At 41.8% G+C, this 24875-nt stretch overlaps 1 protein-coding gene across 1 annotated transcript in view; it reads left to right on the plus strand.

Moving 5' to 3' along the window:
* The first annotated feature begins 12774 nt into the window (after nt 1-12774).
* Nucleotides 12775-24875, plus strand: part of GASK1A (golgi associated kinase 1A) — a 43121-nt gene continuing 31020 nt past the window's right edge. The window contains exon 1 of the mRNA XM_089531310.1: nt 12775-13115. Coding sequence (XP_089387436.1) covers nt 13092-13115 — 24 coding nt within the window. The 5' untranslated portion in view covers nt 12775-13091. The remainder of the gene's footprint in view (nt 13116-24875) is intronic.

A 24875-nucleotide genomic window follows, 5' to 3' on the forward strand; every position in this document is an offset into this window, starting at 1 on the left:
AAAATGCTGGAGAGTTCCCATGTAGGCCAACATCAATTTCATCTGCTGTAGCTTAGTGTGGCCTTAGGGCCATTCAGATGTTGTGTGTTTTTTTTTTTTAGTGGAATGAACTGAATAACCTCACTCATGCATTCTGAGTTTTTATTCACACTATGGAACCGCATCTCTCTGCAAACGGTATCTCTCCACATCCCGGTTTGGTTGCTTACATGTGCCGGCACTTTCCCCTTGTCCCACACCCACCAGCACCCTTCAGCAGGGTAGAGACTCGTTCTCCCGCACTCAAGGGGGTTGGCATCCCCTTTTCTCTCCCATCCTTTCCCTCTCTTTTCCCCTCTTTTCTTCCCAGTGGTGGCTGTTCCACTGGGGAAGGGGCAGCACTTTCTTGACCATGGGACTGTCGATGATGCGAATGGATTTGAAACACATTCAAAGCATACAGAATTTTATCTTGTCTATTCGTGCCTATTCATATAGGTTATTCACACTTCTTCCTGCCTGCGAATCATTGGTGTGGCAACCACACAGCCGCACCAACGATCCAGAGGAGAAAGGAGCCACTCCTTTTTCCTCCTTCGTGTTGGGGTGCAGTGGATGCATGAGACGCAAGAGCACCCTTTTTCCGGGCCAAGTGGGGCGCTCTGGGCCCCACAACAAACTCCAACTCCCAGAATTCCATAGCTTTGAGCCAGGCCAGTTAAAGCGGTGCCAAACTGGGTTATTTCTCCAGTGTGGGTGCAGTCTTAGCCTTGATTAATATTTGAATGCTCTCCCACCAAGAAATACTAGGTACTATGGACTCTATTTCAGAGGAAGGAAGTGGCAAGACCACCTCCGAGGATCCTTGCCTAAGAAATCTCTATGAAATGTATGGGGTCACCATAAATTGATAGGCAACTTCAAGATAGACACTTGAGAACACCCAGTGTAGGTTGAAGGGATGCACACACTCTACTTGGAGCTCATTGAAGAAAGGATGTGATTGAAATGAGATAAATCTCTAGTTGTCCACCTCTTTCTCTGTTTTGCGTCAATTTTCATCTCCAAAATGAGGCTTTCCCCCTTTTTCATTCTCAGAAAACAGTATAATCCTCTTTCATAGAATGTTCTGGCCTAGTTTTGAAACACAGGTGACCATGTTTGGCTTTGCTCCAGAACTCTGACAATGTAAATGAATTGTTCTGTGATGTATTTTTCAGTCATCTTGTGCCTGCTAAGAATGAAAATCATTTTTATTTATTTTCCTATTGAGACAATAGTCTTTTTCACACTGCACAGTTATAGCAGGGATTCCCCTCTGACTGCCATAGCTCCATCCTGGGATTTGTAGTTTCAATGCTGTTTTCAGATTTCTCTGCCAGAGAGCTCTAGTGTCTCTCCAAACTGCTAATCCTGGAAACATATGGGAAGCAGCCATGGGAGTTAAAGTGAAAACACAGTGTTATAATTGTGTAGTATGAAAGAAGCTGGTCATTCTTGAGACTTTAAAAAACACTGGCAAGTAGAATAACACCAGCTGTAAGATTTTTTATCCTTTGTATGGTGAGGAAAAATACATGTGTTTTTTTATACAAGAGAAAACATTTTGCTTAGATGGTATGTTTCTGATACAAAGAATAACATCTCTTGCTATTAGCTTAATTCCTGCATACAAAACTATGTGTATTTCTGTGCAAAATACTTTCCTGGAAGATTGAAGAAACATTAGTCATGCTCAGAAATATTTGTATTTGTATGTGTGTAGGGAGAACAGGATACTCTCCAACAGTCCCAATTGGCAACCATCCCAGTTAATCCTCTGCCTTCCCACTTTTTCTGCTGCTTTTAAAATGTCCCGGTTTTTATCTCTGGGGTTCTGCAGACAGCCCTGTAAGGGATGTAATGTAATGTAATGCTGACCCTGGAAGCGCTGGATTGGGGCCACAGTAACCAGACAGTGAAAAAGTGGCCCCAATTAGGCCTTTTTCCAGGCCAAGGAGAAGCGGCAAAATGCTGCTTCTCCTTGGCCCGGAAAAGGGGTGCTCTTGTGCCTCATGCGTCCACTGCACTCCAACATGAAGGAGGAGAAAGGAGTGGCTCCTTTCTCCTCTGGATCATTGGTACGGCTGTGTGGTTGCCGCGCCAATGATTCACAGGCAGGAAGAAGCTGCCTAGAACTTCTTCCTTGAACCATCATAAGGGCTGTGCAACGTGCGGATGCTGCACGTCGTGTACGTCATCATGGCAGCCCCCATGTGGACAGGAGGCTGCCATGAGGATGGCAGCGGCACGTTCTAGGATTCTGGACCGTGCAGTTTCTGCGCAGTCTGGAACCCTAGAATCAGCGCCACCATACTGCTTCCTGCCCGTATGTATCGGGAGTCTGCTTCCAATTTATTTCAGTTGCTGCAAACTAAGGGAGACGGGCTGGAAGTGTCCAAAGGGATGGGCTGGAAGTGCCCAGTTTCCTTCTGGAGTGACGCTGCAGCAGCCAAACCGCGCAGCGTTCCTCCGGACCAAAAAGAACCTGGAAAAATGGTTTCTTTTTGGTGTGCAGGGACGACATTATCAGTATGCCATTGGCACACTGTGATGTGTCCATGATGCAAGCGCGGCACCTGGAGGTGCGGACACACCCCCATGCTTGCGTCATGCATGCAAGTCACGTATGGACGGTGCCACATAAAGATGGCGCTGCCCATACATGTTAGGGTTCTGGAGCATGAAGATGCTGTGTGCTCTGGAACCCTAAAATTGGCCCCAGGCTGCTGCAAACCGGTGGCCTGTACTGGGCCTGAGTTCAAAGTGCAAAAGTAGCTTGTTCTCAGTTAAGCAGAGGGAAAGGCAGGAAAGGACGCAGGCAAAAGTAAACTGCTTCAGCCTTTCCTAGCTTGGGTGTCCTTCTGCATGAATAACATTGCCATCTTGCCCACACTCTGATATTGTTTGGCCGCACGTGTCCTGGTTTCCATATGTCTAATGTTAGAAGGGACGTAGTTGTTCCTGCGTATAAGGGTAAGGAAAACAAGATTTACATTGCTGTTGTTGATTGCTACTGCTACCTCACAACTAACTAGTGGTGAGTGGTAGTTGTCTTTTTATTCTTTGCTCTTCTGAATCCTCTTCTGAGGCCAAGATTAGTGCTAGAAGCCTTTCTGTTGCTCTTTGTTATTGACATAGTTTTGGAGGTAGTGATGTTGGGGTGAGAAATATTGCTTTGACAGAAAAGCTAATATTGCAATATTGTGTGCAGATATTACCTTTTCAACAGAAAAGGTATCTGCTATAAAACTACCCAGTGCTTAATTGTGGAACATTTCAAACAATAATGGGTATGTTGTGTGCCTTCAAGTCAATTCCGACTTATGGTGACCCTAAGGCAACCCTATTGCAGGGTTTTCTTGGCAAGTTTTGTTCAGAGGGAGTTTGGCTTTGCCATCCTGAGAAGGGCCTGAACAGACAGACCAAAATAAAGCTGCTTTGGGTCACTTTGGAGGTATGCTGTTTAAATGACACATGCATCTTAAGAGGACAGAAGCTGTGCCAAAGCTGCGCTCCAGTCCTTAGTACTGGAACATGGCTTTGGCGTGATTTCCTGCCTCTTAGGATGTATGTATCCTTTAAACAGCATACCTCCAAAGTGCCCAAAGCAGCTTTATTTTTGCCTGTCTGTTTGGTTCCTAAGATATGAGGAGGAGGTATATCCACTCCAGCATATGGTTTTGCTCCTTGTAAGAATTCTGAACTCCAAAATGAAATTTTCCAAATTTCTAGCATGGCAGAGAGTGAAAGGAGATGAAGATGATGATGATGATGATGATGATGATTGATATTTATATTCTGCTCTTTTCCCAAAACTGAGACTCAGAGCAGCCTACGATATTAAAAACCATCCAATTAAAAACATAGAAAAGTGTGACATTAAAACAGAATTAAATTATTACACTATTAAAACAGATGGCATGTAAAAGAATAAAATATAGTTAAAAAGATAAAAGTGTTTAAAAGAGAGACTGAAAATGGTTCATACCTAGGACTCTTTGATTTGCTATGTTCGCATTCCCTTGGTAACTTTGTTTGCCCCATTGCTTTGTTCTAAAAGAACAGCTGACGTTTCAAGTTACTGCAATGCTAGAAACTGAGGGACTGAAGGAAAATTTCATTGAGGGTGCCAGAATTTTTATAGGGAGGGCAATGATGTCACTGTACTTTGGAATTACACCCCTGTTACTATTCTAGCTGCTTAGCAGTGTAAAAATGGTTTATAAGAGGACTGTGTTGTATTTATTTAGTTAATAAGTAAGGCATATATGCCCCCTTTTTATTACAAATATCCAAAGGAACAGCAAATAAAAATCACCCACTTAAAACAAAACAAAGCAAAGCCAAGCAAGGAAATCAGAGTCAGCAGAGCTTTTTTAAATAAAATAAAATAAAAAATTCTAGTAAGCAATTACATAGAAGCAGCCAAACCACAAATCCCCCATTAAAAGCCTTGGAGGATAAAATTGTTCTGTAATCTATCACGTTAATGGCAATAACACTGGTGAGTTGTGTTCCACAGTGGTTAGACACAACTCCCTTTAGGAGAGTGGGGTAAGACAACCAAAATAGTTGAGCACAAGCGGCATCTGCAACAAATTGTTACAGTGCTGGTTGCTCCATTGGCAGCGGCCATGCTGGATGGGGGATTCTGGGAGTTTTCATCCAAAAACGTAACCTGACGTTGGCAGGTATGAATCACTGGTTTGAGGGGAGCCAGAATATTATCTAAACATATTTATATGAGTACAATTCTGTAATGTGGTTCAGAGAGACATGTAAAATCTCATATTTTTTAGACATTCAAGCAAGCCATACTCATTTAAATCATCACAGCATGAGTTTTGCAGAAGCTGTTTTGTGGTGAGAAAAGCAATTTGGAGTTTCTCAGTATGCACAGTTGGCTTAAGCCGTCGGAATGAGTAAATACCTCTGAAAGGTATAATGGCTGTATATTTCCCACCACCGTATGCTTATCTGAGTCATAATCATAAACAGGGGACAAGAGAAATATTTGGGAAATGCAAAAATGCTCCAGCTCACCAAAAGAAAAAGAAAAAAGACCTTGGCACAGATGTTACTTTATATTCTAGAATGGGAGTCTTATTTTATTTTATCATAAGAAAGTTTTTAGTATATAGCAAAGCCTTTTCTTGGGACACAATATATATTTTTATAGGCATCTGGATTTGGAAGCCTTTACTAAAACTAAGTTTTTTTTATTAGAGAGTAGTTTTTATTTCACTGCGATGGTGAGTCTGCCCTGGACAAAGATTATCAGACTTTTAATATCATGGGTGTTCTTAAAATGGGTTTGAAAGTATGAGTCTTCTCAATTGCTTTGCCTATGTGATATTTTGATCAGTCTGATAATCAATATAAAAACAACAAGACAACGCAGGGGACATTGCATGGGAATTTATTTGTTTGATTTATATCCTGCTTTTGTGGGTTTCTCAGCGGCTTCTAAAATAATTCTAAAAACAAGAAACAGCATAATAAAGTGTACATGTAAAAATACAAATTAAACTGGCTGTGCTATTAAAATTCAGGTTAAATAAATCACCACATATCAAATGAGCTGATACTTTTCCTATATGTTTTCTTCACTGTCCAGCTCTCACATACAGTGATGGCAAATACAATGTCTTGGATGATTCTAATTTTAGTTTTCAGTTGTCTTTACTCTTTAGGATCTTCTCTAGTTCTTTCATAACTACCCTTCCCATTACAGTGCACCTGCTCCATAAGCCGGTGTGCCACACGCAGCTTCCACTTTATGTAGAAGCTGCACTGTAATAAATTAAATGGTGCATGTGTCTGTAGTTTGCATGTGCTGTGCCACTGTGAGCATGAATCCCATTCTATTGAATGGGGCTTGAGTTTACACGGTATTTGCCTTACGCGCGCGTGTGTGTGTGTCCGGAACGGATACCCGTGTAAGGCAAGGCTACACTGTACTACCTATCATTACTACCCTTATCTTTTAAGGAGTGACACCCCCCCACACAGAAAAAACCAAACGCACAATTTCCATATTGCTGGAGAGCATGGAGATGAGTGAGGATTCATCCAGCTCTTTTCCTGTAGTTGGATGCATCCCAATGCACTCCCCTCCCACCACTCTCCGGCAACAGAGAATTGGGGAGGGTGGCCCTGCTGAAAAGGTAGGTTGGGGGCTGATTTTAGTTGTTGCTTGGTTGGGAAGAAACCCTTCCAACATGTGCAACAATCATAAAGATGGGTTGCAACTGTGTGAGCCAGACATTGTTGTTGTTCTTGTTGCTGTGTACTCCATGGTTGATGGAGAACTGAACTCTGGTCTCCAGAGTTGTAGTGCAACACTCAAACCACCAAACCACATTGGCTCTCACGGTTGAGACTTAAACCACCACTGTAATTTATAAACAGAAGGACAGCCAATGTTTTTAGTGCAATCCAGGAACAGTTGCCCAAGAGGTAGGAGGGAATCCATCAAAACCAATCCTTCATTTGGTATTTTCCATGATCTTCTTTTTCCAGGCAATACTCCTGGAGCTAACAGGTCAAGTTTTTCTAATAGAGTTTCCATTGGCTGAAGCATTACATGCAACTTCCAAAGGGAGACACTGCATGTAATGGGACACTAAAGACATTGCCCAGTTATTATATCTTAATTATAATTCATTTTTTAAATACCTCAGGGAATAACTTTAAAGACTGGACAAGACTGCAAGTGAGTGTGCTACGATGTCTATCAATTGTTAAAGCATGTATTCTTCCTAGATTTTTATTTCTATTCCAGACAATTTCTTTGAGACTCAACTTTCAAAGAATCAGAGATTGGTTAAAAACAAACCAAAAAAGGTCTAGACATTTTTAAAAAGAGAATAATAAAGCTACAGTATTAGATTTGTTAATAAAATTAAATATAAGCTAACTTTGGGGGCTTGGCTGTTCCTCATTTATTCATTTTCATTACTGGCATTTCAAATAAAACAAATTTGTAAATTTGTTAAGGGAAGTGAGGAGATAGCATTAGTCAAATGGAGAGTGATGTTTCTGCTTTATACAGGGAACCATTAACATTTTCCCCCTCTTTAAAGATAAGTTAAATAGTATTGTTAACCCCTTTCTTTTAGAAATGATTAGTGACCTGAAAATTTGCTCTAAATTTTTAGCCCCAGTTATGTCACCTCTTTGATCTTTTTTTATTACATCCTAATTTTAAAAATGGAGATAAATATAAACCATATGAACAATGGAAAGAGAAAAGGATATATATGATTAAATATCTATTCTTAATGTGTAAACCAATATCAACAGAACAGATTTCAGCCAAACCTTCTAATAGTGAAGTGGGCTGGTTACAAAAAGTTCAAATGCAGTCCATTACTAATTATATGCAGAGATACTTCAGAGCCCCAAGGGCTTTGATAAGATTTGAATCAGCGTGTATTTCCCTTACAACTGTAAAACGGCTGATATATAATTTATACAAAGATATAATTGAAGAAACATATGGAAGTGTGAATGGGTCAAAATTTTTATGACTTTCACATCACTATTTCAGAGGTGCAGTGGAATAAAATAATGGCTCACACCTCCTTATACTGTATGTAATGTATCTGGTTCTTTCAGGGAATGTACATTGAGGACAATTTATAGGTGGCTTTTTACACTGGTTACATTGCATAAAATAAATACTAATATCTCACAGTTTTGTTGGTGGGGTTGTGATGCTTTTGGGAGAATAGATCATATGTGGTTACAGTGACCAGAAATGGTAGAGGTTTTTTTTGTGGAAAAGGATAATTAATTAAAAAAAGCTTTATACAGCAGAGGGGCTTTATTATTATTAACTATTTTTGAAGGTGTTAATGCCAATGCTTTATATAAATTTTTTATTGCTATACTACTGGGGTCCGAATGGTCAAAAACTACAAGAATGTGGAAAACTCTGGAAGATCTCTCATTATGACATTGGTTAGACCATGTTTGGTGAGTTGCCCTCTCAGAAAAATTGATCTGTAGACTCACAATCGCTAAATGATTACTTTAGAAAGACACCACAGTTTGGGCCCCTTTTATTTTACTAATAAATGAGCAAGGTTTATAAGATGGTCCACCACCATGTCAGCAATATTTTGGGCATCATCTTTTTAAGTTGTTGTTGTGTGCCTTCAAGTCCTTTCTGACTTATGGCGACCCTAAGGCAAACCTATCACAGGGTTTTCTTGGCAACATTTTTTCAGAGGAGGTTTGCCATTGCCCTCCCCTGAGGCTGAGAGCATGTGACTTACCCAAGATCACCCAGTGGGTTTCATGGGCAAGGAGGAAAGTGAACCTTGGTCTCCCGTGAATGATTTGTTGCTGTAGATTGCCTATTTATTCCTGGGATAATGGCATTTTAATAGTGATGTGTGTGAAAAAGTTAATCACAACTGTGCAATTTTCATGGGATAATAACTGTTTAAATCTGTGTGATAAAGCTATATTTAAAATTAATGCTTGCATTACTTGGCTGACTGTGTTGCTGTTTGTTATCTTAAAATATCCCTCTCTCCAGCTTATTTATGAATACTTCTGAAAACAATTTTATTTTCTTTACAGGTGAAACTGTATGCAAATATCTTGTTTAAAAGCTTCCCCCAATAGGCCCAATCCAGGCTAAGGTTTGTCAATTCACACACAATAACAGCTGGTTAGGACAACATTTGTGCTAAGTCCCCCCCCCCCCCCCCCCGCAAAGAGAGTTTATTGCTTTACCATTACCACACCATTTGCCTCCACAGTCTATCTTTATTCTTCTACAAGGGAAGGGAATCTCTGGCCCTTCTAAAATTACTTTTCAAGTCATTTAAAAAATTTTAAACAAATTTGGGCTAATGAACTGGTTCTAGAATAACTCTTTCAAAGCTTTGTTCATGCACACCTTACAAAATGATATCATATTTGGTGTGGGTGTGGGTGTTTCTGAATGTCCCAAGTGAACCTAGCTGAGCAGCAGCTGGTTTCCCCCATGGATTTTCGTCTTCATTTTCGTTTGGAAGCATTTTATTTCCTTTCTTTTTCCTTCTTTCGAACAACTTCAATTTATAAGCAATTTCCTGCCAAACTCATTCCTGCTGGGAGAATCAAGCTGCTCTGTCTGCAAATGGTGAATGACATGACAGCTGATCTGTGCAGTTGCTTCAGATGCCATCCCTTCATGCAAATAGGCATTTCAAATGCATTCCTGACATGTTAAGAATTTGACCTCAGAAACTGAGACAAGGCCCTGTCAAAGGCCTTGAAAAAGTGAAGGCTGGATGGAGGAATCTAAGAAGTGTGGTCAATACTTCTGCTCAGGTCCTGCAAGCTCAGAGCCTTGGCTTCCTTTGTTGAACCAATCCATCTATAATGTGGTCTTCTCCTATTCCTACTGCCTTCCACTTTATGAAGCATTCTTGTCTTTGATAAAGAGTCATATCATCTCATGTGATGTCCAGAGTATGACAGCTTTGGTTAAGTCATCTTGGCTTCTACTGATCGTTCAAGCTAGATTTTCTTATCTGCTGTCTAAAAACAAAACAAAAACTACATCTAAGGGTAGGGGAAGGATTTCGGATGAATAGCTCCCCACACCCTATATCTTCCTTGGCAACTGAATGTTTACTTTATTTTTTCATGATCACTGGAGTGTCATGATCATTGGAAACTGTTGCTGTAAACACTGCAACCCACCAGGTAGAAATTAGGTATGTCAGTATGCAAGCTGGGAATAGAGCCAATGGAAATGTTTGGCAGTTGTTATGCTAAAGAGTTCCCTCTTGTCTGACACAAATCCCATCAGTCCCTCCAAGCTCATGCAGGACAAGCAAACGGGTGCGGAGCAAGCCAGGTAGAAAAAACAATCCCATTATCTCCCCGTCTGCTCTTGTGCTTGATACAAAACAGCAGGTTTCCTGATGCTTGTAGAACAGACTTTGTCTAGAAACAGGCTGGTTTTGCTTATCTTTGGAAATCTCAGCATGCAGTGTTCTTTGACGCTTTTTTTAAAAGGAAAAAGATCTTGTCATTTTTGCTTTGGGGATTGAGGATACCTTGGACAGCCAAAAAGACAAATGGATTCTTAAACAGATCAAATCAGAAATCCTCCTGGAAGCTAAGATGACAAAACTGAGGAGTTTATTGCACTGCCCTTTTTCCCGAGCCAGGCACAGGCTGAAATCTTTTAAAAATGGATTTTATCACACACCTCCATGCCCATGCAGGAGGCATCCCATACCTGATCTGGACTTCTCCTGTACTCTGCAAAGCACAGGAAAATCCCATTCATTGCAAAATACAGGAAAAGTCTGGATCAGACATGGGATGCTTACTGCCTGGGCATGGAGGTGTGCAATAACATCAGTTTTTAAAAGGGTTCAGCCCACCCCGGCTCGGGAAAAAGGGCAGTGCGGCAAATTCCTGAGGCTGTCATACTTTGGCCACATGAATGAGAAGACATTGACTCACTCGAAAATACATCAATGCTGATGAAAGTAGAAGGCAGAAGAAAGAGAGGAAGACCACACACCAGATGGATAGACTCAGTCAGGGAGCTCATGGGCATGAATCTACAAGGCTTGAGCAGAGCAACGGAGCAAGGGCTGACTTGAGGGCAGTTAACAATAATAACATTGGGAGATATAGCTACAGGTTTGTCAACAAGTGGGACAAAACCTGACCACCACCACAAATCTGGCATGATCAGGTCACACAATGACCTGCATTTCCCCTGAATCTGCTGTGACAGGACACGTGACACACAGCCCTATCAGTAGCAAGCTCAGAGTATAACACCTAAAGCAGAAGTTAAAAACTCACTTTTTTCTCTGAAGTTTGCAGGAAACATAGGTGTTTCCTATAAGTAAACAATGGATCTACCCTGGATTTGGGAGATGGGGAGAGGCAGGACAGACCATTGAATGACAAGTGCCCTCACTTTCCTCTGTCAGCTCCCATAGCCAGGGCAGTTCTGGACCAGTTCCCTGCTTAGAATGAATTTTTTTTTGTTTCCTCAACACTGCTGGTGGTGGCATGCTCCAATGTCAGAATGAGCTGCCAGGTACCTTGCAAGTGGGGAAAATGTTTCTGAAAACATCCTTCTGGGTGGGGAACTCGCCCAGATATTCCTGGCTCTGAGAGCTAATGGAGGAAAGGCAGCAGTGGTGGACCACAGCAACATCCACAATAACTACTGTGGAGAAAACAGGTGTGGGGCAGCTCTGGGTGCAGGGCAAAACAGATGTGGAGTCCATTTGGATGCCCCCCCCATGTGTAGACAAATCCTATGTCTTCCAATGCAGGATCTCTCCTATTGTCTGACAGGTTTTCGGTGAGCAGAAGGTGCCATTTTGAACAAGTGCATGCAAAAGACCAAGTTCTTAGGATGAATAAGGTGGGTGAAAAAGCAGCTACTGCAGGCCCAGGAAAGACATCAGGGTTAGTGATTGGAGATTATTGCACAGCCAAAATAAGTGTCCTATCCCCAATGGGATTAGGTCACCTTATGGCTGTGATGGCGAACCTATGGCACGCATATTATTATTTCCCTTTCCTCTTCCCTCAGAAAGCAAGAAAGAAAAGGAGGCAAGCTGAAATGGCCTTGTGTTGTGTGGGATTGTCATGGCAGCTTGAGCCTAGGGCTAGGCAGCACGGTGGAACTTCCCTTCTAAACATCCTCCAGAGAAACTTCACTCTCTTTACACCAGCTAGAGGGGGGAAAAAAAGAAAACAAAAAGATATGCTTAGCTTGGTACTCTATTCAGGCCACATACTCGGCCTTGGTACTATATGGCCATACTTGCCATATAGCAAACTACAATAACATCCCAAATCCACAAAACAGTGATACTTTTATTCCACCAGCCAAAATGCATATGGAGTTGAAACATAATGGTAGAAAAAGTGCAATGATTAATGTATTGGATTTGCACAATCTGAATGCAAATTAATAATATGCATAATGATAGTTTGTATAATATGCGAATTCGATGCCTGGATACTAGGGACTGGAATACGGCAATCCTAGTTGTAACCATAGCTGTAGCTGGTTTTATGTAATGCATTTGATCCCAGACTGCCTCCAGGGAGCTCAGGGCAAGTACCTTTGGGTCTTTCTGCTCCCCACTGAATCTTTACCACATCCTTGGTTAGGCAAAGAGAAAGAAGGCATGTGAGTGTGTTTGCTGTTGGATTTCCCAATGCATGACTGGGTCAATATTTGGCTTAGTGGGCTGAGGGTTGGCACTCTAACCACTATATCGCATTGTCTTCTCCCTCATCTAGTTGTCTTCCAGAAATTTTCTGCACTTTGAGAGGCCTTGCATTCTTCGATGAATGACTGAATATTCCCCCAAAAATCCCCTGCTTCCATCTGGTTTTACCCTCCCTGCTGGAAAAGAGCCTATCCCTGACTAGTCCAAAATGATAGCTTCAATCTTGAACAACTTATCTCAGCTTTTAACTTTCCAAGAGAAGGGCTTTTATTGTGAAAAGAGCCTCCATAAGAGAGCAGACCTCCACTCCCCCCTTCCCCTTCCCTCCCCACAAGCCTGCCAGAGCTGACACACTTTGAGCATTCAACAACTACAAAGTTTGCTGGCTGCTAACAAGCCTTGAGCCCCAATGCCGTCCCCACCAGCATGCATTTCAGAGCCAGTCTGCCAAGGAAATAGTTCTAGCACACTCCTTGGGCCATCTGGGAAGGAGTTTTGCAACAGAGCTTCTTCAGATGGGATGGGAGAATTTAGCCCCACTCTTGCAGTGGGGAGCAAGAGGCTCATCTGGCTGAGCAAATGACCCTATTCTTCAGGGGTGATGGTTGGGGTGGCATCACCTTGAAAAGGTAACATCTGGTTGGCATTACGAAAGGCGGTGGTAAGCCATGCAGAGGCACAGTATGGCAACGGCTGAACTTCTGGACAAGCAAATGCTTCATCTGAAGAAGCTCAAGAGATGATGGGTCCAGCATAGTGGTAATGGTACTGCTGGAGAAGAAAAACTAGGTGGTAATTTGTGGCCGTTGTCTTCTGCTGGAAGTGAAAATCAGGGGAAAGGAAGAGATGAGAACCATCAGCTGGAACAGGGTAAGGCTTGAATGTTTTATTCCTCACAGTCATAAGAGAAAGGTGGAGGGTCTCCCAGAAAGCAAAACACTACAAAGAAGAGGACCCCAAAAGGAAGACAATACAGCCTTGGAACAAAATTCACACCCAGAATTACACCTGTAACAAAATTATGCAATAGCACTTAAATGAATTTTGTGCTTTATTTTGTGGGTGTAATTTTACAGGTATAATTTTGGTGTGAATGTTGTCTGAGGTGTGCATTTCATTCTCCATAGGGCTACTCTTTGGATGGGCATTGTTGTTGTTGTTGTTGTTGTTGTTGTTGTTGTGGGCCTTTAAGTCATTTCTGATTTATGGTAACCCTAAGGTGATGCTATCATGGGGTTTTCTTGGCAAGGTGTGTTCAGAAGAGGTTTGCCATTCCCTTCCCATGAGACTGAGTGTGTGTGACTTGCTCAGGATCATGGCCGAGGAGGGATTTGAACCCTGGTCTCCAGAGTTGTAGTCCAATATTCAAACCACTACACCATGCTGGCTCTCTCAGAAGTAAATCCAGTGGAGCTTCATGATATTTGTTCCCAAGGAAGTGTACGTGTGCATAGGACTGTAGCTTCCATCCATGTGAGGTATATAAAATACATCTAAAATAAAATATATCTAAAATACATAGTGGGAAGCTGTAGAAGAGAAGGACTGGTTCTCAAGGACTTTTGATGCAGTGTGCAAAAGGATCTTGTAGCACCTTTGAGACTAACCATGTGAAAGAAGTTGTAGCACAAGCTTTCATAGACTTGGTCTACAACTTCCTCAGTGGTTAGCAAACTGGGCAAGGACTTGGGAGCTCTGAGTTTTAGCCATTAATGAATCATGGAGTTTATTGAATGAGTCTGGCTCTGTATCTTTCTTTCTAACTATCCTACCTTATGGGGTTGTTGTGAGGAAAAATGTGGAGAGGAAGGGAGCTGCATGTGCTACCTTGAGCTCACTGGAGGAATGAGATATACAGATAACTATTTGTTTTAAAATGATTCTCCAGTCAGTGCACACTTGGCAGCTCTTTCAGGATTTTCCTTAGTGGGAACCACTTTCCACTACATTGGTTTCAGGGTTGTTGTTTTGGAACTGGACAAACAGGGCAGGAATTCTCATTATAGATGAGACAATCTAAGACACAAATGATCCATTTCTACCGCATCCCTCCCCTGTCTAATCAGGATCAATGGGTCTGAATTGGTGGGGGCAGGCAAATGAGATTCTGAGGGGGCATTCAGAGCTCCTTTTTTAAAAGCACCACAACAGGAATAATCTCACTCACACATTCCAGTTTTGTGATTCACACAATGGAACCACATCAGTCCACATCGGTCCTCATCTGTGCAAGTTCAGTTGTTCACACATGCAAGGATTCGAATAAAGATGGAGTTGACAATGCAAATGCATTTGGAACTCCTTTTTTGCTTCCAAGACGTCTGGTATATGTCTGTGGTATGTTTCTCCTGTGTTTTATTAATGCATAGAAGTAAGGACTCTGAAAGAGACTTGAGTTAGAAAAACCTCATTTAAGTGACAATGAGAGTTTTAGACCTAGTAATATCTATGTAGTCAGTGAATGTACATAATAGACAATTGCATTTACTGCAAGCAAAAAACTGATAGGCGTTTCCTACATGTGGCAGTCATTAAGGCTGTGGTTTATGCTGCCTGTCATTTATAATGGAGGTTTGATCATCATTTCAGACTTGGGAAGAATGTACTGTTTGGACCAGGATTTGGAAATGTTATTTTTTCGAACTGTGACTCCCAGAGTACTCCAGCCATTGGCCATGCTGGCTTGTTGTTGTTGCTGTTGTATGCCTTCAAGTCATTACTGATTTATGGTGACGCCATGGTGAATCTGTCATGGGGTTTTCTTGGCAAGTTTCATCAGAGGGAGTTTACCATTGCCACTCTCAGAGGCTGAGAGACTGTAACTTGCCCAAGGTCACTATTTTGTGTGTGTTTGTGGGTAGGGTTGCCATAATTCTGGACCTCCAAACTGGGACAAATGTAGGACAAAGGTAGGACAAAATTTTCAAATGTAGGACACATTTTTAAAAATGGAGGACACGCAAAAATTGATGATTTTTTAAAAAATGTTAATATAAATGCATGTTTCTTAGGCATGATCAAAATGGAGGACATTTTGGCATTGTTCCTAGACAGATGGCAGAAATGTACTTCCCTTTCTGGCTAACCTCCCCCCCCATTCCAAACAGCATATTTGGGCATTGAAGAGGAGGAAGAGTGGAAAAGGCAGAGGAGGAGGAAGAGGAGAAGAAGAAGAGGAGGAGGAAGAAGGGGAGGAAGAGGAGGAGGAGAAGAAGAGATGGAGAAGAAGAGGAGGAGAAAGAAGATGAAGAAGAGGAGGAAAAGGAGGAAGAAGGAAGAGGAAGAAGGGGAGGAAGAGGAGGAGGAGAAGAAGAGATGGAGAAGAAGAGGAGGAGGAAGAAGATGAAGAAGAGGAGGAAAAGGAGGAAGAAGGAAGAGGAAGAAGGGGAGGAGGAGAAGAAGAGATGGAGAAGAAGAGGAGGAGAAAGAAGATGAAGAAGAGGAGGAAAAGGAGGAAGAAGGAAGAGGAAGAAGGGGAGGAAGAAGGGGAGGAGGAGGAGGAGGAGAGGAGGAAGAAGAAGAGGAGGAAAAAGATGAAGAAGGGGAGGAAGAGGAGGAAGAAGGAAGAGGAAGAAGGGGAGGAAGAAGGGGAGGAGGAGGAGAGGAGGAAGAAGAAGAGGAGGAAAAAGATGAAGAAGGGGAGGAAGAGGAGGAGAAAGAAGAAGAAGAAGAGGAGGAGGAAGAAGGGGAGGAAGAAAAGGAGGCAGAAGAAGAGGAGGAGGAGAAAGAGAAAAGGCTCTTTCCCCTGCCTGGCTGCCTCCGTCACCAACGGAGGAAGCCAGGCAAGGGAATGGGGCCTCACTGAAGCCAAGCCCCAAACCCCTGCCTGGCTGCCTCTGTCGCCGTTTTGCCCCCCCCCCGGGATTCCCCCCCCCCCAGAGACAGAGGCAGCCAGGCAGAGGTTTGGGGCTTGGCTTCAGCCGTCCTCCAAGTCCCAGCCAAGCCTGGAGGACTCCACGATCGTGGAGGAGCCCCCAGGGCATGGCTAGGGCTTGGGAGACAGCCGTCCTCCAAGCCCCAGCCAAGCCTGCAGGACTCGCTGGGGGGGGGAGTCCCGGGGGCGGGGCCAAACCGGGGTGGGACCGTGCGGACCCGCCCCAAATCGGGAAAGTCCCGCCCCCAGGCGGGATATGGGAAGCCTATTTGTGGGTGCACACATCTCTGTTGCTCACACAGATTTAATCCTTCATTTTTCCTAAGGAATTCATATATGTCTACGCTCATTTTAGCCTTGCTGTAACTCTGTTTAGTAGGTCAGGCTGAGAAGCAGTGAGCTTCATGGATGAGAAGAGATTAAAACTTAGGTCTTGCCAGTCAAAATCTGGACTCTATTTACTATACCAAACTGATGCTAAATTACAAACATGAGAAGTTACCTTCTGAATACATTTACAGAGTACTGCCTTTTCCAATAGCAAGATTATACACATGTTCAGAAATTCAGTTCTTCACTCCTGTAATCACCTGAGTGTGGTTGTGATCCTCTTACATTTTTCAATCAGTATATTTTCATTATATTAAAAAGTACATAGGATAATTTTCTGATGCTTACTGTACATTCTCAACATTCCCATCCATATCAGTTCCAGAAAACTTCTAGGAATCTTTGTCCAGAAAGTGGATTTGAAGTCAACATTTTTCTGCCCACATCTGTTAACTATTGTCCTGCTGCATTTCAAAGTCATTAGTGCTTATCACAGAACTTACAAATGTTACAAATGGCTAGGGGATTTTGGGAGGTGCAGTAACTTTTTCATGCTCTGCCTTCATATAACAGAGGGTGGCAGTCATGGCAAGGATGCTGGACAACATATGACATGCTAGAGAAGGGAATTGTTTAACAATGGAAACTGTGGGAGTGTCTCTTGAAAGACAAGAATGCTGAGCCTGTTTTTTTTGTGGAGCAAAAGAATTGTAGGGATTTCAAAAAAAAAATGTGCAAGGTTGCACATTTTCAGGACTGATGTAAATACACAGTCAGCATATTAAAAGGAGCCACAGTGTTCCTGGCATTTTTAGTCTGGAGTGGCACCATTCCAAAACTGACAACTGCACAACTGATACTTCTCCATTGCTTAAGTAAAGCACTGCCAAATGTGGGGCTGTCATCTCAGGACAACAGCTGTTTTGGGAATGAGATGCTGTGCTTGGCTTGGAAAAGTTACCCTTTTGGACGACAGTTCCCCAAATCTCCAGCCAGCGTGGCCAGTGGCTATGCCAGCATTGGGATTCTAGGAACTTAAATCTGAAAAAGTAATATTTTCAAGCTCTACATCTTTGCAATTTAGTCCGCACAGGCAAAGAGTTTCAGTCTTATTCCTGGCCAGTTGTACAGGGCCACTTGTATGGGGCAGGACCATAAGGTGGAGAATTGCTTACCATTCATGATAGGACCGCAAGGGTATAGGGATGGGTAGGTAGAAAAATGCCCTCATTTAAAAATTCTGCTCCACAGTGAAATTTTCCTCCAGTCCCCAAATTTCAGTAGAATGTTTATAATACAGTTTAGGCATCCAAAGGAAAGGATAGTGTAGAACCATGCGGAACCCCAGCACTAACACTTTGTGAACGTACTACAACATTGTATCTGTACAAGGAAGCCATGTACCCGTTGTATGCTGCAGGGACCATATTTGGTGCTTCTCCAGGTGGCATCATTTGGGTAACTGTGAAAATTCATTCCACCATTGACACACATGCTGACTTTCATACAACTGTTCCGTGATTTATCAGAGAAAAACACATTTTGTAATTTTGGCTTTGGAAAGTAATGTATTTGATGGAATTTCAAGGCAATAGTTTCTATACAAGTTTGCAGAAAAACCTCAAACCATTAGATTTTTTAAACAGTTCCGGTCATCACAACAGGATGACTTACACAATATAACTTTACTTCCTAGTCACTATTATTTATACTGCACAGTTATTTTGCATGTAGAAAATACTGTATTTTTACTTTTGACTTTGTACTTGTATTGTATTTTGACTTACTTTGTTTTGGAAACATCACAACATACTTTCTAATTAAAATACATTAACTAGGGGTTTTTTGTCATTACCTATGAAAACACTTTTAGTACAGAAACCTCCAGTGTCCAAATCAATTTTTTGGTTTGCTTCCTCAATTTTTGTCACTGCTCCCCAGTGAAAACTTTCTCACTGCTCACCTGCATGGTGGATATTATCCAAAGACCCAATGAAAAGCATACCTCTGCTTCTACCAAAAGCATTTTTGCTTGCCCTTGTTGCTACTAGTTCCAATGGAACAGGACTCCTTTCCTGCTCCCAACTGGGATGAATCAACTATCTGTGCAAAACTGGAATTCAACACCTTCAGTGGACTGGATCTCTTCACCAATCTATAGGTCTAAACTTGCCCCTCAGTTCTGTTTCATAGGTATAGTGAATCCTCTAGTGCCACATGCAAGGAGTGTGGAGGTTTCAGTAGATAGGAGAAGTCCTGATGTGTGAGTCAGAAGACTGCTTATGCAACATTGGCTGGAGCCAGGACATGGCCTTGCTGGCTAGAGGATTCTGGCCACTGTAGTCCAGAAAGCAACTTTTCCAAGCTCTGACTGGAGTCTGTTATTATTGCCCGATAGGGAGATTGCGGGGAGATTTCAGGGCTAAGAAGGGAATTATATATATGTTTCATATATATATATGTGTATGTATGTGTGTGTTGTTAGTTTAAGATAGAAGTATTGTATATCTATATCATCACCACCACCACCACCACCACCACCACCACCACCATCACATAACAGTATAACACAATAACACAAATTAACATTGAACTTCTCACTTCCCAAGTCTGAAAATAGCAATGCTCAGTATAAATAATTTCTGAATATTACTCTCTTAATTCATCCCTGTTTCTGATTCAGCAGCAGTTCCTCACAACAATCCACTCTTGGCAATTGTTTGCCCTTTCAAATGCTAGGGATGATTTCTGTCTCCAAAAAGCCTCGCAAATGTAATGTGAAAATGACAATGGCAAAGATTTCAGTCTGGCTTGCATACTTGAGCCTTTCTTTTCTAGTGTTCTTGGCACAGAAGCTATCAATTTGGGTCACTCCAGCAAACTCAGAAACCCACAACCTACTTTTTAATCTCTTTGAGTATTTCATTTCCAAGTAGTTTGTTGACTCACAGGAATAAGTGATCCCAGGGACTGAACCAAGGAAGACCCAGGAAAAAGCCTCCTTGTGTTTGTGTGGGCCTTAAGAATATTCCACTACCGTTGAGAGAATCTGTGTAAAAGACTTTGCCCTTTCATGGGTTGCATTTTTGGGTATCTGGATGCTAGATTTTTCTGCTTTCTTATCACCTTGTGGGTGATAATTGGCAGTAGAAGCTGGTTTGGGTTCCTTTCCTAGTACTACAAAGGCTAAAGTGGTGGAAGAAAAATATCTGAGAAAAGAAAACAGCAGGATTTCAGGATTAAAAATCCAGAGGATCCCTGGGACATCCTGCAGAATGTGTATTGCTGCGCTTCAGAGGTTCAGAATTAAAATCTAAAGCATCTGGGGCCTGTTACAGACAGCCAAAATAAAGCTGCTTCGAGTCACAGTGAAGGTATGGTGTTTCAATGATGTATGCGTCCTAAGAGTCCAGAAGTCGCACCAAAGCCACGCTCCAGACTGGAGCGTGGCTTTGGTGTGGCTTCTGGACTCTTAGGACGCATGCATCATTGAAACACCATACCTCCAAAGTGACTCGAAGCAGCTTTATTTTGGCTGTCTGTAACAGGCCTGGAAGACTAAAGAATCCCCACCCCTGATATAAGCCTTTCTGCATAACATTTCTGGTGACTTACATTTGTCAATATGGGAAATAAGAGCTTCTTAGTTCTGCTTCCCTGTCCAGCTTATTGATACATTTGTAGGACCAGAAATTGTTTCCTGTGTCTAATAATATGCTGTTTTGAGCTTTTAAAAATATCCAGCCCCCAAATAGTATGCAAATAGTCAATAACACCTCCCAGAAAATTCAAGGGACACAACTGTACATTTAGATAGCATTTTTTATTTTTTTTTGCACTGCAGTGGTGATATGGGAATGTGTATATGGCTTCCTCACCCCTTGTTGATAGGGTTGAACCCTTACCCAGGAAGCATCTTCTCTAGGTGGCAAGCTCTTGCTCACTGAGGGTATCTCAAGGTGGTATGAACGGATCTAATCTCACAGTTCAACTCATTCATCAGAGCCTCTTGTCCCTCTGCATAGTGTTTGAAAAAGGGGAGGGGAGAACACAAGTGACAAGGAAGCTTTCTGCAACAAACCCAGCTGCATGCAACTTGATCTGGATCCAATCCATTAGCAGCATGTTCTGTAGCCACAAAATACAGAATGTGACCATCTATTACAAATGCTGCTACCCATTTAGGGAAGTCAAATCACACAGCCACATTTCCTTTTCTTTGGTTTTTAAGAGCTGGCTGGCCTTTAATTTGCAAGACATCTCTGCTTCTCTTAAGAGATGGGCAGCAGTGTAAACAAGATTGGCTGTTGGGCTGGTTCTTTTTTCTTTCTTTTCTTTTTTTCTTTGAAACTATAAGTGCCTTCGTACATTACGCTCACTATTCTCTTCCTTCAGCCAAAGCTTAACAAATCTGGTTTGCAAGCAATGATTCTCGCTTGCCCTTTGGTTGGGTGCATTTGGGTGCAGCTGGTGAGTCCCAAGTCAGCTGGGCAGTGAATTCAGGTTTTCACTGAGCCTTCAAAGGGGAGCTGAATATAATTCCTAAATAGGTTCAGCCCCTTCGAGAGATCTTTTAAAGACTGGATTCACTGCACCATTGGTAGTGTGTAGAGATGCAGGAGGGTACTCAGGGAGTTTGCTGCCAGATTCATTTACCTTTTGGGCTTCATTAGGGGAAGGTATGCAGGAGTGGTGTTGTCCCCCGAATGTGTTTGCTTGCTTGTTTGTTTCACAGGAAATACTGCAAATATAACAGATAACAAATTGGTTAATAAAACAAACAGTCAAAAAATGAACGAATTGCATTAACAATAATGAAGGTGGATGCTATTGGGTATGTTTAAAAATATGAAAACAATTACAGTGGACATCTCTGGGAATGAAATCCTGGTTGAAATTGCTTATAAGACATTGTTCCCAAGTTCTAGAATAGATGATGGAATAGTGGAGTCATCATTTGGAAATTTTTATTAGCATATTCTAGGAATGGAAGCCTATAAAAGAATAATGTAACATGGACTTCTTCAACTTGTTAATTTAATTTCTCTCTTAATTTCCTCATTAATAAAGTATTTTATACTCTGCATCACCAACTCTCTATGGTTACATTGCCTGTCTTCCAGTTTTTTATTTATTCTGGTAACAGCTAACAACAACAACAACAGATTAAGTTCTTATGCTTCACATTTTTTGTTTTCACAAATACAGATAATAGTGAAAGACTAGGGCAAAGAGCAACATTTGAACATATTTCTATGCAAAAATAAGGAAGCAGTGAAATCCAGGCATTAGTGCAAAATGATTATTATTTCCCCCTGGGGCAGGGACAAGAAGAAAATACTGGCCATTTATTAGAAAGTTGTGGAAGGGGTGACACTGGGACATTCTGTTCGGACTTTCAAAGTAGAGCCCAAACCTAAATACACAACCAATCTAATCTGTTTAAACAGTTCAATTGAACACTATTTACAAATAAAGTAACACAAATAATCTCTAAACCAAAATAGATGCTAGTTCTTTGTCAGTCGCTCCTGTATCTTGGCACTCCAGAATACTGGAAGCCAGGAGAACACTTATTTCTCTCTTGGGACTTTATCGCACGGCCTCCGGTGCCTGACTTACCTCTTCCGAATTTAAGCCAAATTCAGAAGTTAGGCTGATTTTATCGCATGGACTTTCCCCTCAAAATGGCTTCCCATTGCCTCCAGTGTTGAATTCGGGCTCCATAAGTCACTTTGGAGGCCATTTTTTCCAACTTGGAAGTTTCCGATTTGGAAAAAATGGTCCTAAATCCTTCCAGAAACACGGTTCAAAGTTTTATCCTTAACATTTGAATGTACTCATGTATTTATATGATATGCTTGAATATAATGTTTATATGATATTCTGGAATATAAATGTTTCTATCTGGATGTAAGATAATTTTTCTAAACATTTTATTACTCTATGCTGGCTGTGTGCCGTAATAAATACATTCATTCAGTCAGTTGTGAAAGCGATTTATGGGGCCCGAATGCAACACTAGAGGCAACAGGAAGCCATTTTGAGGGAAAAGGTCCATGCAATAAAATCAGCCTAACTTCCGAATTTGGCTCAGATTTGGAAGAGGTAAGTCAGGCAGTGTGATAAAGTCCCAAGTCTTTGGAATAGTGACATACTGCCAAAATATTTCCCTCATATTTTAGACAGTAAGAAGGGTAGGCACTTGGGGGCAATCCAGTCCCATGTCTTGTCCTCCTGTCCTGCTCACACTATTACATAAACCCCAGGAGATCAGCTCTTGTGCTAATCTGGAGGAAATTGATTGAGTCTCTTGCTTTGGTTTTTCCACCCAGAAACCAAAAAATCAGGAAAGAATGGAATATGTCTGAGACCTCCATAGAAAAACTGCAGAGTTGGCTTTTCTGAGCACATAGATGGGCACGGGCAACTTTCTTTGACTGGAAACTGCATTGAAACTCATCAGGGATTATATGAGTACTGTGTTTGGTGCTGTTGTTGTTATTGTCACCAGAATACAACAAGTATCTTTGAGCTGGTTACTGCTAAATTGGCACCACAGCGACTCTATGGTGCACATAGAGGAGGAAGGAAACAAGAGGTGAAAGGAGCAGGAATGATCTTTTTTTCTAGGATAGGCAAGCAAACATTTGACATGATTTTGTTAGAATGGTTGTGGCTGCAAGGGCAGTGCTGCTAGTTTAACTTGGTGGCAGCTGGAGAACATGTCAGGGAGTAAAAGCAATAGCCAAGGGGGCTGCAATTTGCACACCTCAGACGTACAGAAATTAGGCACCCTTTCTGTTTCTTTTGAGGAAAGTCTCCACTGTTAATTCAGCTCTCTTTCATCGGGGTATCTTGGAATCTGAAGAATGCACTTTACAACTCCTCAGGAGGGAAAAATGGAAATTAGATCTGCTGACTTGTACGGTTCCTTCCAAAATGCCTTTGAGGGAACCTGATGCTATCCCCTGTGAATAACTTTTTAAAAAAACAGCCTTTAAACAAGTACAATGCTGATTCCTGGGGAAGGGAACTGAAAATCTGTATGTGGTTTTCTTCAACTCCTCTTGAAAAGAGACCATTAAAAAACGGGGAGGGAGTCATTTTCTCTTAAAAATCCCCAAATCATCAAGGATACCATGACAACATAAAGCTGCTTTTGAGGCAGCTGGTGTCATAACTGGTAATTCCATCAAGAATGAAGAATATAAAATTACTTGCTTCGACCCTCTTTGTTTATGGTTTAAACATAGAGAGCCCTAAATTTTAGGCTGAAGTCTTACCTTGGAATAAGCCCTATGGAATTCTGTAGGACTTACTTCCAAGTACACATACATTGGCCTGTGCTATACATCTGGAATAGCCATTTCTCATTTACACACTTCCGAAAGAGAGTGTATCAGTATCATACAGTTGTAGCAGTCTGATGCCATTTTAATTGCTATGGCTCCATCCTAAGATAAAACATCTTTTAAAAATCATCATTTTTCACGTACATGTGGAGTGTTCTGTGCCATTCTAAAACTTACCTTTGGCCTCTTACCCTGGATTTTGCCATAACTGAAAATAAGTGAGGATTGTCCGTGCTGCTGGGCAGAAAACTTATCCAGTGGAGAACAGCAAGAGCAGTGTCAAATAGTTGCCCAGGCTTTTGGATATGATGTCAACATTTTAATTAAGAATTAAGAAGCAGTAGCTCACAACAGAGTGCAGAAGCACAACCCAGTATGCAGTATTTGGCAATAAAGCACTGGCCAACCTGAAATAAGGCACACACACACAGTTGACTTCTTCCAAAGTCCTTGGAGGCTTTTATCTTCCTGTTGCAAAGTATTTGCAACAGAAGCTCTGACTTCTGTCAACATACACTGTCTGCTACAAACAACTTCTCCAACAAACACACTCTACAAACACTCCCGCACACCACACTAACTCCTCTCTTCAACCCACACCTGCCTTGGGTTCCAGAACCCTTATATACAGTGGTGATACCATTAGGGTTGACACATGATGTTTCCTAACATTTACAGCCATAGATATTATTTTATCACTTCTTAAAGGGACATTTACCCAACAGATATAAATATATATATGACTATAACACACACACACACACACACACACACACACACTATGATATCCTGGGATTTATAGTGTAAGGTACTGTGATTAGAATTATGTGCTAGGGAGCTCTGGTATTGCACGTCAGGGGAGTGGACGCTATAACTCCTTGGCATAGAATTCTGATTTCTCCACCAAACTACAAATCTCAGGGTTCTGTAGAATGAAGTCATGGCAGTTATACAGTACTGGTATTGTACTGTGTCATTTAATCGCATCCAGAAAATCTGGGTGGCAAATTAGACTGCAAAACAGCATGAACACCACCCTCTCTTCAGAATATCTTCCAGTCGTGAGTTGGC

Source organism: Sceloporus occidentalis, unplaced genomic scaffold, assembly GCF_023333645.1.
Source record: "Sceloporus occidentalis isolate IW3139 unplaced genomic scaffold, rSceOcc1.0.p SCAF_7, whole genome shotgun sequence".
Classification (NCBI taxonomy): Eukaryota; Metazoa; Chordata; class Lepidosauria; order Squamata; family Phrynosomatidae; genus Sceloporus; species Sceloporus occidentalis.